Below are 18,754 nucleotides of genomic sequence, written 5' to 3'. Positions count from 1 at the left end.
GAATTTACTTTAAAAATAAAAAATCAAAACACCTTAAGAGCCATAGAATGTGAAAACTATATTTAATGCAAATGTCCCCAAACATATTACATGTATTTTAATTGATCTGAAAAATAATCACAAGGTAAGAAGCCTCCTGAAGTGAGTGAAGACGAAGGCAATCTTCATACTATGGAGATGATTTAATAATCCTTCTGAATGTATTTTTTAAATAATATCTTTATGGAAATGGAAATAAAAGTATTATGTGAGCTGAAAAGTACAGAGATGCATAATTCTGTGTAGTGAAGTGCAATTATTTCATAGGCCAGGAAGAAAATCTGTTTAAAATAATTTCATATTGGGAATATATCTCAGTGATAAAATGCTTGCCTAACATTTCCAATGTCCTGGGTTCAGTCCAGTACCAATAAAAAATTGTGATTGTACTTATTAAATCCAAAAATGGAACAATAACTGAATATTCAAAAGGGAAAAGCAAGTAACCTTGTTGTGACAAAACCCATGATGTCCTTTGTAGAGGTGGTTTCAAAGAGATATGGTATATGACTCTGGCCCCAACTAACTTTTAACAAATTCAGACTCAATATTTTCTAAACCCAATTAACCCTTAACTGATTTTGATCTTATATGGTATCTGAAATCTTTTATTCCATTTTCAAATTCAAAAACAAATTTCATAAGCTCATACACTTTAGGATACAAATGTTCTTACTAAAATATTGCATAACAAACTTTATTACCTTTTATAAAAGGTGTACTATGTAACCCCCTCTCAGAAGGTGTATTGTCCTGAAAATGATCCAGGTATACCATTTAAAATCTAGCTTAGTGATTTGAGATGGCAAGGTCTATGAGGAATAATTTGTACTTTCCTTAGAAATAAACACAAAGAATAATATTAATGAAATAGAAAATAGTGTCATTGAAACATATGCTTTGTAGATACAGAAAGAGGAAAGTGACGGTTTCCTTAAAACATGCCAGGGTCAGCAAGCAGAAGTACATTATTAACTACAGTTACTTTAAGTTTTGACAGCACTGGAAGAGTGCAGGCTTTGATTGGAAGGTGGGCTCCAGGCTGTGATATTTTCTTTTCTACAAATTCACAGTTAATTCTGTATCCCATGAAATCTAACAAGTCACACTTTCCATATTTTTTTCAATTTTCTTTTGTACTCAATGAATGCAGTCAAGTTGGTACGATTGTTAACCTCCTTCCTGTCTTCCCCCCTCCACAGGGACCCTCCTTGTTAGAGTATGTGGGCCGTGCATTGTAGGGCTAGCCATAAGGTTTCAGTAGGAGGAAATGTCTCTGCATATCATGACACAACTTTCCATATTTTTATACAAATAACTTTCATTATCTCATATCCACTAGGCTGTCTTAAAGACAGATGTCAAACAATGTATCCCTTTTTTATACGTGAAAGTGATGTTTGTGGGCTGGAGAAAATGGCTTAACGTTTAAGGCGATTGCCTACAAAGCCATAGGATCCCGGTTCAATTCCCCAGGACTCACATAAGCCAGATGCACAAGGAGGTACATGCATCTGGAGTGTGTTTGCAGTGGCTGCAGGTCCTGAGGGGCTTTTTCTTTCTTTTTTCCCTTCTTTCTTTCCTTCTTTCTTTCTTTCTTTCTTTCTTTCTTTCTTTCTTTCTTTCTTTCTTTCTTTCTTTCTTTCTCTCTTTCTTTCTTTCTTTCTCTCTTTCTCTTTCCCTAAAATAAATAAATAAAATTTAAAGTGATGTTTGTTATATAAATATTAGTTGAATACAATCTACTCGTAAACCACTTCAATCAAGTATATTGTGTCATATTGTAAACCCAGTTAGCATGAAGTGTAAGAATGAAATTCAATAAATAGTATCAAATGGTCCATTTGGAAAAAAAATAAATTACAGGTTGGGATTTGAAGTTTCCAAAGGTTTATAAACATGACAAACTTTAGATTTGAAACTGTATTGTTGTTATGGAAACATGATGTCTGACACTCACAAACTCATTTTGGAAGCAACAAGAGTGTTCAAGATGCAGCATATGTATATCTGACAGGTGGAATGTCAATGAGTTAGGTTACCGCTTTGAAACTTCTGGAATAGCTTGCTGATTTTCATATCCCATTAACACTCTGTACTGGCAGACTGATGACAAGAATTTCAGGCGGGGATCCACCTGGAGAAGGCAGTTTCCTCCTCGTGAAGTACATGGAATCAGCATGATGCCGGGGTCCTCAGAAACGCTACCAGCTGGATTTAGATTGACTACAACATCTGGGCAGTCAAGGAAAATGACAACGGATGGTACAGTAGCTTTTCCTTCCCACTAGGAAGTAAACGGCTTGTTTAGCCAAAGCTACATAATTCTCTGACCTTGCATAGCTTTCCAGAATTGATCCTTTTCTTAAGTTGATTTGCTCTGCTTGAAATTTACTTTGCTTTTATCAAATACTGGATCCCTTTGTAAACTGCTAATGCATGAACTCATGGCATTTTTTTTTCATATGTTTCAAACTATTTACAACATCTTAAAGGAGAGCAGTTTCACTAATGTCCACATCTAGGAACAGTAATCAATATCTGCAAGATTTGTGCTCCTTTACTCTTCCGTTCCCAAAACAACTTTTAAAGATAAATATTGTATTTAGACCAACAATTTGTAATAAATGAAAATTCCCTCTACTGACATTTCATATGTTTGAAAGGTGGTAAATTTTATATTTTATCCTTCAAGTTCAGACTCATCAGCCATTTTTATCTCTTACCAAGGCAGAAGGCCTTAAATTAAAAAGCATAACCATGTGAAGAAAATTAACTGAACACAAAACCAATGGAAATTTCCCAATTATATTTCCTTCTGTGGACATTAGACATATTTCACAGATGAAAATAGTCATTCTGGAGACTTTAAAAAAAAATTCTGTTCGGCAAGCATTAAAGAAATATAGCTGTACTCTTGCTATTAAGATAGTAACCTAGCATCATTACTTCTTTTCAAGAGTCATAACTATAATGGCTATTAAAATTCTTAAGATTAATTCCAGCATAGACTGATCTTTGGTCTCCGTTTCTTATTGCTTGTTAATATTGTGGAACATGTTAGCAAGGTTTCTGAATAATTTCACATTATGAAAATTAGTACAAAAGTTTGTCATACTGAGGAAAACACAATATGCCATAAGGAGTTTTATAAGAACAATCTTAAAAAAAAAGTGCTCTGGGGAGATATTCCTGGCACATGTTTAATCTATGGATTCAAAGATAGTCACTCCAGAGCTCAGGTGAATTATACCAGTCAATTGTCATTAGTTACAGGGTCTAGAAATGAGGAATGTTGAGTGGCTTATACCTGAGAAAGAGCATCAAATAATAAGTTCAGGATCCCTTTATGCAGAGAAAATAAATCTCTCTTATCCATCATCCATCTGAGACCCTCTAAAGCCCTTTTCTCCATTTGCAGTTGCTTCATCAAGACTGCAGAGGTTAGACAACTCCACTGTTCGCACATACTCATGTTGACAAGCCACTCAAAGGAGGCAGCAATGACCTGCTGTGAGTAGTTTCCCTTTGGCTGACAAACAACAAAATACCAAATAGACTGAACTTTCAGAGGCTAGCAAAGACATCCCATGCCTTGAGGTATGGTCTAGCAGTACGGAGGTGCAATGATCACCCCTTTGAGCTATAGAGGGGGGATAGGAATATTTTCTATGGTAACACCTCGTCTAGTACTTCCTATTACCACCAATCTATGACCTATGGCCTATTTGTTACAGACCTGTTGCTCCGTTATGTCACATCTATGGGTTTTGTCACATAATACTTTCTAGTTTTCAGTAGCATTTTACTTTGATTTCTATAGGATTTTATTAATAAGAGTTTAATATTAAAGAGTCATAGATTGTACAGCTAGAGAGATAGGTAAGTTGTTGAAGGTGCTTATTGCAAAGCATGCTGGCCTGGGTTCCATTCCCCAGTATCCATGTAAATCCAGACACACAAAGTAGTTCATGTACCTGAAGTTTGTTTGCAGTGGCAAGAGGCCCTGGCACACCTATAGTCTACTCTCCCACTCTCTGTATCTTTCTCTCCCTCTATCTCTCTCTCCTTCTATCTCACACCCCTTGCCCACAAACAAATAAAAATATTAAGAAAAGAATCATGGATTTTAAGTGTCTACCTCATAAGGAAGCCAAAGCAGGCCATTAGGATTTAAGCAAGCTCACAGAGTCAAATAGAGGATGAAACAGGACAGCGATTTAGATGTGGTATTTATACTTTAAAAAAAAATTGAAAACTGAAAATACTCAAGTTACAGTGTGCTGTGTGCTTTATATTTGTTGAAAATAAGTACAAATTTTAAGAACCTGAGGAATGTAACATGGGAACAAGAATTTACAAGAATGATAAGAACAACATAAAATTTACTTTTATAATCATATATAAAGCATTGCAGAGAAATCCAAATCAATGAAACATACTTCCAAAACCATAGGAAATGGCATTTTACTAAATAACATTTTTAAGTAAAACTAGATTTCTAGATTTATAAATGTGAAATGCTCAGTAATAACCAGAACCTAAAACTAGGATGTACTAGTTAGTGTAGGATTTTCAATGAATGTACATTTAAAAAAAAACTACTTCTTAGAGACACACATGAACCCAGGGGTGGCACGATGAAGCAGAGGCAGCAGGGAGGAGTTTGCCGGATGCTCTTTATTCACTGCCTTGAACTGGAAGCTCTGCACATCCTGTGGTTGGACTTCTGGGCTTAACATGAGAGTCACTATGTTATAGCCTTATCTGTATCACCAGTCAATAAAACAAAACAACAAAGAATGCCACCCTGATCAGTGATTGAACTTCACAAAGTATAACCCTAAAATCAAAATTTTAATTACCCTATACAATTTGGCATCTAATTATGCATAACCTAAAATGCATAATAATTTGGCTATATAAGATTTCCAAAATACTGTTTGTAATGGATTCAATGCATAGCATAATTTTCTCAGGAACTAAATACTCTACGAATTTACAAATGACTATTTAATGGGTTCAGTAGTGCTTGCTTCTTTGCTCTTAACTGATGAATAGAATTACTCTCTAACTACTTGCAAGTGTTTTGTATTTTTTTTTTTTAATTTTCTGCATGGCATTCTAGTTCACATTTCTTAGTTTTTAACCATTAAGTATAAAAATAGCTATTTATAAATACAGCACAGCCATTTTTTTTTCATTTTGTTGAGGCATTAGCATTATTAAAAGCATTGTGTTATTTAAAAGAATTCAAAGCATACTATTTCTTTTTCTTGTGTCAATAACAGTGGCTGTGAATTTTTTCTAAGTATATTCTGCCTAGAGAGAATTCATGTTGCTATATACTACTAACACAGAGAATTTAAAATGCATTATTTATTGTCAATATGGTATTAAACAAAATCAACTTTCAAAGAAACCTATTATATATGAGCTAGAATATCAATACACCTGATGGAATAAGTAAAACAATCCAACTATTACTTAGCAAGCTATAAAATTTTGAAAAGGCATGCTGTTATTTTATATGAGTATTTTTGCTTCTGTGACTGCCAAACTTTCCCTAAAGTTGAGCAAATCCTACCTTTTATTAAGTTGAGTTGCAAAGAACAAAACTTTGGAGAAGACTGGATGCTTATGTAATCTACTACTCATTCGACCCTGGACAAACTTCCCTCCAGTAATATTTTTGTGGGCAGGCGCAGGCAGAGTGCATGAAAGTAACCCATGAGGTAGGGTGTGGGATTCGCAAGCTGGGACCTGTCAGTGAACTAACACTGCCCATTACCTATTTTAGATGTCGTCTTTTCAGTCTACTCTACCTAAAGTGCACTACCATCTAAGAAGACAGTGAAAGCCTTTGCGAAGACTGAATTCTAAGAAAATAATATAAGTAATGGTTTATTACAAGCTAAAAATGTGATTTTGAGGGATGTCAAATGCTAAGGTTGATCGGTTTACTACAACTGTCATAACATGCTTCAGTCATTTGGAAAATGATCATCGTCTACATCATAAATTCTGAACGACAGACACTTTCATGAAATGGAGCCACCAGTTTTTCATGTTGTAATATACTAGGCATTTATGTATTACTGTGTATTTCTTTTTAAATGTGTAAGTCTTATGTAAATGGATATAAATATGATTTTTTAAAAATAAAATTTATGGTTCATGGAGTCTCGAGTACAAACCCTTAATAATTCTAAGTACTGTTGGTATTTTACCATTCCACCATTTTTACAGTTTTTGAATTGTAACAGTCAATCAATATGTTTCTCCTTCAAGTCTGTCAATACTTAAAGCTGAACACCTGCCTCTGATCATGTAAAATTTAAAAAAAAAATGATTTAACCTGGAACTGGAGCCAAACATGACCTTTAAAGGCAATCAGGGATGTCCTATATCTTTAGAAATAGCACTGTGATGGCTCGATCTCCTTTTCAATACAAAAAAAATAAAAAACTGTTTACAAGAGTCAAAAGCAATTATTTAAAAGAAATTTATATTAAGAAAACTATCATCATTATCTTCTCTTGCTCCCTATGGGCCAAGAAACACACACACACATACACACACACACATACATACATACATACACACACACATACACATAAACGCACATACACACGCACTCACAACTTCTTTATCAAGAACACCATATTCATTCCAATACCCTGAGATGCCTGCCAGCAATGGACAGTGAATACCAGCCACCACAGCGTTTGAGGCTCATCTCCACCAGAACCCCAGAAACAACCCTTCTCTTTCTTTTTTCTTTTCTTTTCTTTCTTTTTTCTTTTCTTTTTTTTCTTTTCCTTTCTTTCCTTCCTTTCTTTCTTTCTTTCTTTCTTTCTTTCTTTCTTTCTTTCTTTCTTTCTTTCTTTCTTTCTTTCTTCCAGCCTTCCTTCCTTCCTTTCTTTCCTCCTTCCTTCCTTCCTTTCTCTCTTCCTCCCTTCTCCTCTCTCTCTCTCTTTCTTCTTTCTTTGTTACCAGAATAACAGGGCATTAGCAGACTCATGTCTAATGTTACAAGCTTTTAGCCAAGATGGCCTTGTTGTGACTTCCCTGAAGTCGGTTTTATCAGAGGAATTAAGGGAAAGACAGAATGATTAACATATATAGTGTATAAAAAGTATAGAAGAGTAATCTCTTTCCTGTGGCTTTATTTGGTGGTGTTACTGTTGTTTAATCTTTGTTTATATGGGAAATTTCAAAATGAAACCTATTTAATAATACCATTGATCTAACTGCTGATTGTATGCTGCTTGATCATATTAAGCGCAAGATCTGTCATTAGTAATTTCTTTTTTTAAATTTTAATTTGCTATCTTTGCACGTACATTACATTTGTTTCGATGTCTATTTTTGTTTAACAGATTCGATCAAAAGGTAATGGTAACAGAAACCCTCTCCATTGTCAATAAAAACATACTTCCAGTTCACTGTTGAAGCTTCGTTTTCTAGTAACTAGTAACATAAAATTCAGTAATATACTTGAGTTATAATGAAGTAATTCTTGCTCTGTCCATGGTCTGTTAGGATTCAAAATAGCCACAGGGAGGCGCTCTAAACTAGCTTATGGAAGTGGTTTTGAATTTTTCTAAATAGGTTACTTCATCCAAAACAATGAGAACTTCCTAAAAGCACCTGAAAATAAAAGGTTTGATTCCTCTAAATGAAATACAGGAGAAAACCTCTGACATTCAACTACTACAAGCAGATTTTTATTTTCTCAAATAAACTAGCTTTCTATCACCAAATTGAAATAATAGTAATAATTAACTTAGGGAGAGGATGGGTTTACCTGGCGCTCACAGCTTGGGAGATTCCAGCCCAAGATAGGGCTTCTAGTGGGGTGTGGGATGGCACAGCAGGGAACACAGTAGGACAAATTGCTCAACCCATAGTCAGGAAAAATCTAAGAGAAGTGACTGGGTCACTAAGTCCCCTTTAATAGTTCAGACCATGATCGAATTACTTTCCACAAAGCCCCACCTCCCTGTAAAAATTCCATACTGCACACAAAAAACATGGCTCTGGGGACAAAACCTGTATCACACAAGTCTTTAGTGTACATTCAAGTTCTGAATTATGACAAGCACCCCATCACCAAACTCCATCAGTTTCCTCTCTTTAGAGATCAAGTGAGAATATTAAATCATGTGTGATAGGACCTAACACACAGTGATGCAGGAGACTAGCCACTTCTCCAGAAATCCATATAATATGCAGAGTAAGAAACTTTCAATCAGATTCTAAAACTCATTTAACAATTGATCTCAGAACCTTCGTGTTTTGATCTTTGACCATGAATATTGGAATAATATTTTAAGTAGCCAGATCAAGTGCTCTCAAATACAACTTTATATAGAGAGGTCTCATTAGTATATATTTATTATATTTAAAAGCATATATATTTTCAAATCACTTTTATTTTTCTCAGACATCTTACAGTTAAAAACTTTTATGAAAATACCAAAAAAAAGATCACATAGATTTTATTTTAAAATGTTTATCCATGATCACATTTTTAGCAAAATTATACTTTTGCATTTAAATGTACATTTATTTCAAAATATTATAGGTATCATTTATTCAAAATGCTTCATGATAAGCTACACTTAGACAATTTCTTAATTCTCTTGTCAAATTAAAAGCACCTGATGACTGGAATATATATGTTTGCCTCATTTCCAATCACATGAAAGTAACTATTTTCTCTGAGCTTCTGAAGGAGATGACTTTTTTCAATCAGACATCAGTAGTGACTTTGCCCTGTGCATTGTTTGGCAGACTCACTCAACTGGGAAACAATTCAAAGCTGATGCTGAAGTGTCCATTCAAATCTATTAGCAGGAAAAAATATGGGTAAGAGGATCAAAATATAAACTTTGATAATTTTTGAATCTGACTGAATCCTTAGCTTACAAATAAACAATGATACTTAGTTTAAAAATGGTTGTCCAGAGCACAACCATTATGCAAAAATACATCTTAAAGAAGTTACATTTCCAGTAACTCACTGTTACATGGAAAAACAAAAGAAAATATATTGTAATGCTAAGATATCAATGTTTATTTGTAAGTACCATAGTTGTGACAGTGGATACAACATACTCAACAGGAAGGACAGTTTAAACATCTCAATAGCTTCAGATTATAAAATTTTTATTTAGTTGATTTAATTCAATATACTAAAATAACTAAAGAATGTATATTTTATGATAAACAATAATGTAGTTTAATCAATTAAAATTCTAATATGAGAGTCCATTTATTTTAGAACCTATAGTCTACATTCTAGAAATATCTAAATGGGAGACAAACATTACATTTATGAGAAATAAGTTCACACACATTGTTTCTCACCTATATTTCATGGCCTAAATTATTGTGTTAGGGTACTCTGTTCTGGATAATAATGTTCCCAACGAACTAAAATATTTTTGATAATTATCAATGATTCCATTGGCATGGCACACATTTTAGGTTTAAATATACACTTTGTGAATAATGGAATTCTAAGATTATTAATCACCTACTTTTATTTGAGCTAACTGATATATTAGTATTGTATTAGATTTTATTAAATATCCATTTCCAATTTCTTTTAAAAAGTATTGGGAGTTTTATGGAAGTTTTAGTAGAAAGATATGTTTGATATGATTTCAAATATACTAGTGTTCATTTAAAATTTGAAATTTCATATAAAATTATAGACTTGGTTTTCACTGAAAAACAGAGATTCTTGCAGAATGGGACTGGTCTCTACCCTGGGTCTTGCTCTACTGGACCGATTTGGGCAGCCCTTTTTTGGGTTATATGATTTTTAGTTTATACCATTCTCCATTGTCCTGAAATTGTCACCTGGACTCATGGCTAAAGCACTCATGCAAAGTTCACTGAGTACTAGGAACATAACTCAATAGTAAAGGGCATGACTAGTATGCATAAGGTCCTGGGTTTGGTCTAAAGAACAGAAAAAAAAATTACTAATTTTGAGTCCAGTCTGGTGCAGGCAAAACCGTCACTCAGGAGGTAGAGGTAGAGGACCAAGTGTTCTAAATCAGCCTCAGCTACATAGCAAGTTTGAGGCTAGCCCAGAATACAAGAGCTCTTGTCCAAAACATGATATCAATAATTGACATTATCCAGGAGGTAACTTGATTGTTCATCTAAATTGAAAGCCTTTCACTTTCTCCTTATGCACCTTTATTGCAACTCTACTGAATTTCATTTGTATGCAATTTCATCCAGGCATTTTTTTTTCTTGTCATTCTACTCCATTTGTATGTGATTTTCTGATTCCATTAGATATGAGAATCATCAAGACATACACAGCCCACAGTCAACAGAGAAATGAGTGGAAGCTTCTTGCAGCCTTCACTTCATCAAAGAAATGTTTGTAGGACCTCTATTTTCTCTGGTAGGTGTGTAACTTTCCTTTCTTGGTATGGAGCTCTAACCCTGGTGTCCTTGTGGAGGGCATGTCTTCATACCTAATGATGATTTCAGCTGCCCTGGTGGATACATAAAACTGCCCAAATCCTCAATTTCATTGAAAACATCAAAAAATTTAGGAAACATATGAATTGATATGAGTTTAGGAAACATGAATTTCTGCAAGAAACATTTAAATTATTTTTGGGATGATTTGAATTTTACATTTTGATTGACTTTGGAAAATATACATCAATGAAAATTCAATTAAAATGTGCTTTTAGTGCTCATAGATTTAGTGCTCATAGATCCATACATATCCATAAGGTGTTGGACCATATATAATGAGCCTGATTACAGTAAAGAAATAATGATGACGAATGGCTCCTGCAAAACCACACACAGCACTTTTGCTAATCCTCATCTTATTTCTGTAGCCCAGATTTTTCCAGTGAACAAGTCATTTCTATTTAAACATTTATATCAGAGACATAACTTAAATACCACTAGAAAAATTAATTCAAACAGATGGAAAATAGAAAACAAAATGTCACGAGGACTGCTTCAGCACATCTTCTATGTGCCCAAAAATGCTGGGGTCTTCGATTGTAGGAGTTACCTGGAAGGAAATGGAATGTTAGAAGAAGGTTTTTCTGTGAACCCTATTTGTATAGTTGAACATATATTCAATGTTTTTGTTTATATTATCTGTGTTTGGTTTTTGTTGTTTTGTTTCTGAGACAACTGACCTCATGCTGGCCTCAAACTCTGTCAAGAAACTGGCTTTAGTTCCTGACTCCCCTGCAACTGTCTTCATTGTTAGGATTATATCATACACTGTCCTAGTCCAGAATACTTTTTACTACTTCTGTAAATGAATAACATAAGGCTGGGAAGATGGTTCTATGGATAAAGTGCTTCATGCCCAGCTTGAGTACCTGAGTTTGATCCTTGATACCACATAAGAAACCTATGAAGGGCTTCTATACTCTCAGCACATTGACAAGGATATGGAGGCAGAGATAGACTTTCCTGGATCCTCAATGCAAATGCAATGAAAAAACAATAGCCATGAGATCCAGAGAGACAAATCCTGCCTCAAGTGAAGAGGAAAGACAAGGACCACCAATCAGGGAAGGTGTCCACTGACCTCCCATCTACACTGTGGAACATGCATGCATGCACTCATGCAAAACCACACATGCCCACACATACAAATCTATGAAAGAGGAAACTTTGATCCTAATATATTTTTTTAAATCTACATTTCTCCAGAATAGTAAAATAATTGGTTCAATTGGCAAAAGTATGGGTCTTTATAAATATTTCTAATAAATTTTTGTTTGTTTATTTTGGCTTCATTAGCACAAGAAGTTTTTCTACTGTATTGTCTAGTGCTGACTGATAAAATGATATGTAGCCATGCAAAGATAATAAGCATAGAAATTTTAAAAATCCATGTGCTTGAATCAGTCTAAGGTTGCCAAAACTAGTTTCTCTCAGAACGAGAAAATGATTAGCACATATCAGAGTATTTTAAACACCTCCTGCAAGCTTCACATATTTGGTTTTCTCATTAACTAATGGCTATTAGGAAATATAAAGAAGCAGAATGTATCTTTGCTTCAAATGGCATGACTTTCTGCAAGTATGTTTGCCAGAATTACTAATAGGAAAAAAATCACACAAAGCTTCCTATGATTAAAGCATATGATTTTAACTAACATTGTTCTCAAACATTCATTCCTACAGAGTAGCTATGAAAAATTTCCCTTAGTAGTATAGATATGTGTTTATATAATGCCTACATGGTTATAGTAATGTGTTAATAATACATATATTTATAATAAATATATTAACAACATGTGCAGGTAATATATGGTTATATGTGCTTGCTAGATATACCATTCATGATTAAGAATTGTTTTTTATTTTTACTTTTGTTTATTTTAATTTATTTATTTGACAGTGACAGACAGAGGGAGAAAGAGGCAGAGAGAGAGAGAAAGAGAGAATGGGTGTGCCAGACTTCCAGCCACTGCAAATGAACTCAAGATGTGTATGCCCCCTTGTGCATCTGGCTAACATGGGTCCTGGGGAATGGAGCCTCAAACTGGGGTCCTTAGGCTTCACAGGCAAGCACTTAACCACTAAGCCATCTCTCCAGCCCAAGAACAATTTTTAAAGCATTTTCTTGATGCCAAACACATGATGAAAATCATTTCAGATTTCAGCCTAACCCACCCTTGATAATTTACCTTGTATGGTTTACCATTGACCAGGGCAGTCAGAGTAGATCGTGGAATCTTGCCAGACCTGGTTTTGGGTAACTGCTTGACAAAAACCGCATTTCGAAAAGCAGCCACAGGGCCAATGCTCTGTCTCACATGTTTCACTATTTCTTCCAAAACTTGTTCTTCTGTCACATTTATATCTAGGGAGAACATTGAGGTGGTAAACACTAAATTAGCTTCAGTCAGGTATTCTGATCCAGTCAGATCCAATCAAGGAGAACAAAGATGTCTCACCTCTTTTCAACACACAGAGTGCTAAGGGGACATGACCTTTCAAAGGATCTTCCTTGCCAACCACAGCACAGTCAGCTACAGTACCATGAGAAAGGACTGACTATGATAAGAAAAGGCATTCTGTTAGAAAGTATATGCTTATGTATTTATACATAAACTACAAAAAGACATATATGCTGATAATTTAGTTATATTATAGAAAATGAGGAAAATCCATAGCTATTTTCCAGAAAATTTACTAACTGACATCATCATTACTGAGGTGAATGGCTGAAATCCCCATGGTAGTCACCACTGGCTGGCAGTAATTAAGATAAATTACTTAGCTAACCTGGAAAGTCAATGGATTGCTTCTTCATTGTAATTGTTTATTAATGAAGTCAGAGAAAATGTGTAGTGGGTACCGTATATAAACAGTACATAAAACTCCAACAAGCAGCCTTATGTCCATTTGAATTGCAATCAGGGCTGGCTACCATGGGCACAACTTTCAGAGGCATCCATGGTTAGCCCAGGACCAAGCAATAAATCTGGGGGATATAGCTATCAGGAATACTATGAAATCATTCCATTCTTTGAGAGAGGTGGCATTAGTTGAGAAAGATGTTTGAGGACTTGAATGGAGAAAGCTGACCTTTGAGAGAAGCACTGACATCAGATAATCACAGTGACAGGGAATAATGCTGACACTGTGCCCTGTGGGTCTTACAAAGTAAAACAGTTATCTATGTGGGATCACAAGAAATCACAGATTTTAATAACCACAAGAAATATAGATGACTACGATTAAAAATATGCTACAACAGAATTTGTAAAATGTGTATTCAGAAAGCTCTCCTCTGAGAGATTAATATGTATTTCAGTGCTTCCAAATGACTAATGGTGAGAGAAAACTGTCCCCATACTTGATTCCCAAGACTCATTCTGCAGTATTTTTTTCTAATCCATTCATTTATTCATTCATTCCACAAATACTTACTAAATACCTCCTAAATTGCAATTCTACTGCACTAGGCACAGTGACGAGCAAATTTAGATTATCACTTCATGGGGCTTATCATCTAGGAGGGGAGATAGATATTAATAAGTAACCATAATTATTTAATTTCATGGTTTTAACAATAAAAAGGGTACAGCCTCTGAGGAAATGACATCCTGTACCAATTATATGCAAGATTTAGCAAAAGCGACTAACTTCAGGAAGGATATGGACTTCTGAGGCATCATCACGTAGCAAATAGCAATGAGAAGAAGAAGAGGGGCGGGGAGATATCACAGTTGCCATTTATACATGTAAGAGACCAGTGTGGGTACAAAGCAGAGAGCAGACAGTGGTGATGACAGAAAAGGGGAGGAGCTACATGGGTAGATGAGAGCTGTGCTAGGAATTCAGTACTCCTTTTATTCTAGCAGAATTGAGAGAATAATTGAAGAGGGGATACAAGATCGGGGGAAATTTTATAAACCAATCCCATTTCATTAAAATACTTTGAAAATCACAGCAAATTAAGCAGAAAGCAGAAAATACATACAGCCCCTACCTTCACTAATCTGTACCACGTGGCATATTGTATTATAAGTAAAGGACCAGTGGGCTGGAGAGATGGCTTCATGGTTAAGGTGTTTGCCTGTGAAGCCTAAAGACTCAGGTTTGATTCTCCAGGTCCCACGAAAGTCAGATACACATGGTGATGCATGCATCTGGAGTTCGATTGCAGTGGTTAGAGGCCCTGGCATGCCCATTCTCTCTCTCTATCTCCCTTTTTTTCTCCCTAATTCTCTATGTCTCAAATAAATAAATAAAAATAAATCAGGAAAAAAATTACAAAAGAAAAAAAAAGAACCAGCTATCATCCTACTCCACAGTTTATAATATTGCTCATGTTGTTGTACAGGTATAGGTCTGATAAAGGTATGATTTGTACCCACCATGATACTATCATCCAGATAGTTTTATAACTTTAACTCTGTCCTCTCAACTCCTAGGTTTCAAACACCTCTCCCTCAGCTTTTCCCTATGCCCCTGGCAACACTGATGATTTTACCATCTCTACTTCCTTTCTCATACATCATACTGTTCATAATTTTCAGATTGGCTTTTCTCACCTAGAGCTTGAAGACCACAAATGTATTTTTATTTCAACATGGAAAGCAAATTCAGTAGCATTGAGGGTAGGTATTACAGTTTAGGCAGAGGAACAGCCTAGAAAAGGGTACTGTAGGGTTCTAAGGTTATGGTAGTTAGCATAAAGATTTCAGTTTCTTCAGAAGCAAAATTGACAAAAAGTGAGGATGAATTGGATGAGTGGTATGAATAAGCCTGAGGGGTTAAGAGTGAAGTTTGGGTTTGAGTGTCTGGTTGCATGGTGATAGAAGTTTCTCAGCCAGGACAATGTTAAGATTATGAGGAAAGATGGTGTGTTGTCCTGGGAAAGTTCCTGGCAGATACTTTTAAGACAGCCAAGTGGAGGAAGTTTATTTCGAGGAGAAAGAAGTGAGAAGAAATGTAAGGATAGTAAGGCTTTCAATACATGATGGTCATATGACAAGAAGTAGTTGCCAAACTAGACTATGATATACAACCAAGAGATAAGGAAGGAAAATGAAATACAAAACGACATTAGGGATATACCATTTAAGGTGCAAACTTTTCATGGAGAGTTTTTTGTTTTAATGAAATCATATTAAAAATAAGTTTTCTCAGCCAAATGCCTAGTACTTGATAACTCACCTCAACTCACAACCTACAGGGAACAGGGAACATTGCAAAGGGAGAGGCAGGTTAAGTATGAGTGCTGTTCTCATAGCTAGCCAGACAGACAGTGGTAGAGACTCAAAACTCATCAAAGCTGGAAATCAGAGGCTGTTTAGAGCTCAACATTAAGGGAGACTTCTAACACACCCTCCAATGGCCAAGAAGATACTGCAGAAGAAGAGGGTGGAAGAAATGTCAAGGGACACAGTGTGGAAAGACACCTCCCCATAATAATTGAATGGTGCATTCATGACCCCACAGTGACTGTTGAAACCTCCATGAAATAAGGCTCTCAGTAAAATAGGGTACAAAAGGGGACAAAAGTGGATAGCCCAATGGGAATATTAATAATTTACAATATGTTCACATATTAAAGTTCCAAATAAAAAATATTTTAAAATTGAACTTACTTTCTCTAAACTGAACAGAATGTTGGTACAAGTCTAGTGAGATCCCACTCACATTGCCCCTGATTAGACATACAAATTAAAATTACTGTTAAGCTTTATCTTAAGCATCTACTTTTAAATTTTGGATTGTAGTGATTTCCATCTATGTATCTTTTAATTCCCAAAGTGTTAATAATAGTGAATGCTAAATAGTCAATGTCTGCAGCTTTATTAAACTTGCTGACATAAATAAATATATTGACTTTCTCCACCCCACTTAAAAAATTTCTGCATGACATTCAATGCTCTACAGACTTTGCAACACTACCCCTTCTCATGGCTTTTATGGGGCTTCAAATTGGCCCTGTTAGCTTTCTTGTTTGTTATAATCATATATTCTGATAAGGTTCATATGTTGAGAAGACAGACAAATTTTACTACTATGTTAGTTTGACAGGTACCATAACCAGTTGGCAGGCATGAGAAAAACACTTGCATAGTGAGATACAGACTTAAAAGAGAAAAGAGTTTGTAATTCTGATTTGGAATGTCCTTAATAAGTAAAGAACAACTACTTCACTTGGCTAACTAGAGGTTTTCTTTTTTGTTGTTGTTGATTGGTTTGATTTTTCAAGGTAGGTTCTAACCATAGCCAAGGCTGACCTGGAACTCACTACGTATTCTCAGGGTGGCCTCAAACTCATGGTGATCCTCTTACCTCTGCCTCCTGAATGCTGGGATTAAAGGCATGTGCCACCAAGCCTGGCTCTAACTAGAGTTTTAATTGGCTAAATACACATTTATTAAAGTGTTCATTGGTGCCTGAGTTTCAAAATTGTCAATATAAGTGTTAACTGAGTATCATAGAAATCATTCAGATATTTTCTTGCCTAACTAGCATGACTACAGTTTTAACTACATCAAATATCCAAATGTCCACATAGTTACTTTTTTAAATTTCTTCCTTTTCTCTGTATTGCACAGTAGCATATTTATAGAGGAGTAAAAATTCTGATTTTTTTCAGAGTTGCAAGGAATATTTTGAAACTAGAAATGGTATTATCACAAAATTCTATTAAATACAAGTTTTCCAGTTTTGCCTACTCAGATAAATTCTTAGTTTGTGTGAAGAAACGGTTTTTCAGAAACCTTTCATCTCTTAAAAAAAAGCTCTTTAGCATAGCAGTGTTGTTGTTTGAGAAAAATTCTCCCTCAGCCTTGTGTTTTGAATACTTGACTGTTGGTCAAGTGAAATAAGCTGTTGGTAATTTAAGTTGTGGAGCCTATAGAAATTTTGTCACCAGGAACGGGCTTTGGAGCAACATAGTCCAGCCCCAAGCCTAGTAATCAGACTTCTTCCTTCCTACTGATGTGGAGATGTGACGTAGGCTTCCTGTTCTTCCTGCCATGCTTTCACTGCTATGATGAAACTTCCCCTAGAAACTGTAAGCTGAAGTAAATAAACCCTTTCCTCTGGAAGATACTACCAGTTGGATGTGTTGTTCCAGCAACAAGGAGGTAACTGGTACACAGGGAAAAATATCACTTTAAAAGATGATATAGAGGAAGCAGCTTTTTGTGTTGGCCCTATAAAATAAGATTTGAATGTCAAATGGCTTTTAATATTTGGACTATTCAAATTTACTTCATTTTATTTATTTGAGAGACAGAGGGAGAGGGAGAGAGAGAGGGAAAGAAAGAGAGAGAGAGAGAGAAAGAGAAAGGGAGAGAATGGGCATGCCAAGGCCTTGAGCCACTGTAAACAAACACCAGACGAAAGTACCACCTTCTGCATCTGGCCTACATGGGTCCTGGGGAGTCGAATCTGGGTCCTTTGGCTTTGCAGGAAAGTGCCTTAACAGCTAGCCATCCCTCCATCCCCTAATTAGACCATTTAATAGAATAAAAATATCAACTATATCCTATCAATATCTGAGACAAAAATGAAACAAACACCATGGGGGGAGTGGGTAAAAAGCCACATTTATGTATTCCTTCTACACAAAACCCATGAACGTCCATGATGATCTTGCAATTTGAGTCCAGTGAATAAGTACATGCCATGATAATAGGTTGGTAAAAGCCTGTCCTTTGTTGTTTCTGGGTTTGGCTACCATGCTTTAGATATTATACATACATACATACATACATACATACATACATACATACATACATATATATATATATATATATATATATATATATATAAAATATTGTATTTATGTATTTGAGAGAGAGATAGAGAAAGAGGCAGATACAAGGAGAGTGACATTGGCACACCTGGGCCTCCTGCCACTGTAAAAGAACTCCAGACTCACCACTTTGGCAACTGACTTTACATAGGTACATGGGAATTAAACTCAGACCATCAGGCTTTACAAACAATCACCTTTAATTGCTAAGCCATCTCTCATGCCCATTTGTGTAGATATGCCTTCTGAGGTAAGGAGAAGAGGGATGGGTTTTCATTTCTTCTGTCATTGGAGTACTTCAGCAAACTTCACAAGAGATCTGAATTTTCATCAGCATTTATCAATATTGTAACTACTTAAGATAAGTCACATTTAACACTGGGAGAAATTGAAATTTCAAGACAC

General features: G+C 35.4%; 2 protein-coding genes across 21 annotated transcripts in view; one reads left to right on the top strand and one right to left on the bottom strand.

The window, feature by feature from the left end:
- Positions 1-6,862, top strand: part of Ppfia2 (PTPRF interacting protein alpha 2) — a 441,464-nt gene extending 434,602 nt beyond the window's left edge. For 11 of the 20 annotated variants that reach the window (XM_045152128.1, XM_045152145.1, XM_045152134.1 and 8 more), the window contains 3 exons: positions 2,145-2,304; positions 3,461-3,552; positions 5,840-6,862. In XM_045152128.1, coding sequence (XP_045008063.1) covers positions 2,145-2,304; positions 3,461-3,519 — 219 coding nt within the window. In that variant the 3' untranslated portion in view covers positions 3,520-3,552; positions 5,840-6,862. The remainder of the gene's footprint in view (positions 1-2,144; positions 2,305-3,460; positions 3,553-5,839) is intronic. The other 9 variants (XM_004650146.2, XM_045152135.1, XM_045152132.1 and 6 more) reach the window with 1 other exon arrangement.
- A 1,665-nt stretch (positions 6,863-8,527) lies between these two features.
- Positions 8,528-18,754, bottom strand: part of Acss3 (acyl-CoA synthetase short chain family member 3) — a 218,460-nt gene continuing 208,233 nt past the window's right edge. The window contains exons 14-16 of the mRNA XM_004650533.2: positions 13,014-13,113; positions 12,744-12,919; positions 8,528-11,104 (exon numbers count right to left, since the gene is read on the bottom strand). Of these exons, the coding sequence (XP_004650590.1) occupies positions 11,036-11,104; positions 12,744-12,919; positions 13,014-13,113 (345 nt within the window). The 3' untranslated portion in view covers positions 8,528-11,035. The remainder of the gene's footprint in view (positions 11,105-12,743; positions 12,920-13,013; positions 13,114-18,754) is intronic.

This window comes from Jaculus jaculus, chromosome 6 (assembly GCF_020740685.1).
Source record: "Jaculus jaculus isolate mJacJac1 chromosome 6, mJacJac1.mat.Y.cur, whole genome shotgun sequence".
Lineage (NCBI taxonomy): Eukaryota > Metazoa > Chordata > Mammalia > Rodentia > Dipodidae > Jaculus > Jaculus jaculus.
Note: the sequence above shows the minus strand (reverse complement) of the source record. Positions and strands in the feature narration are given on the sequence as shown.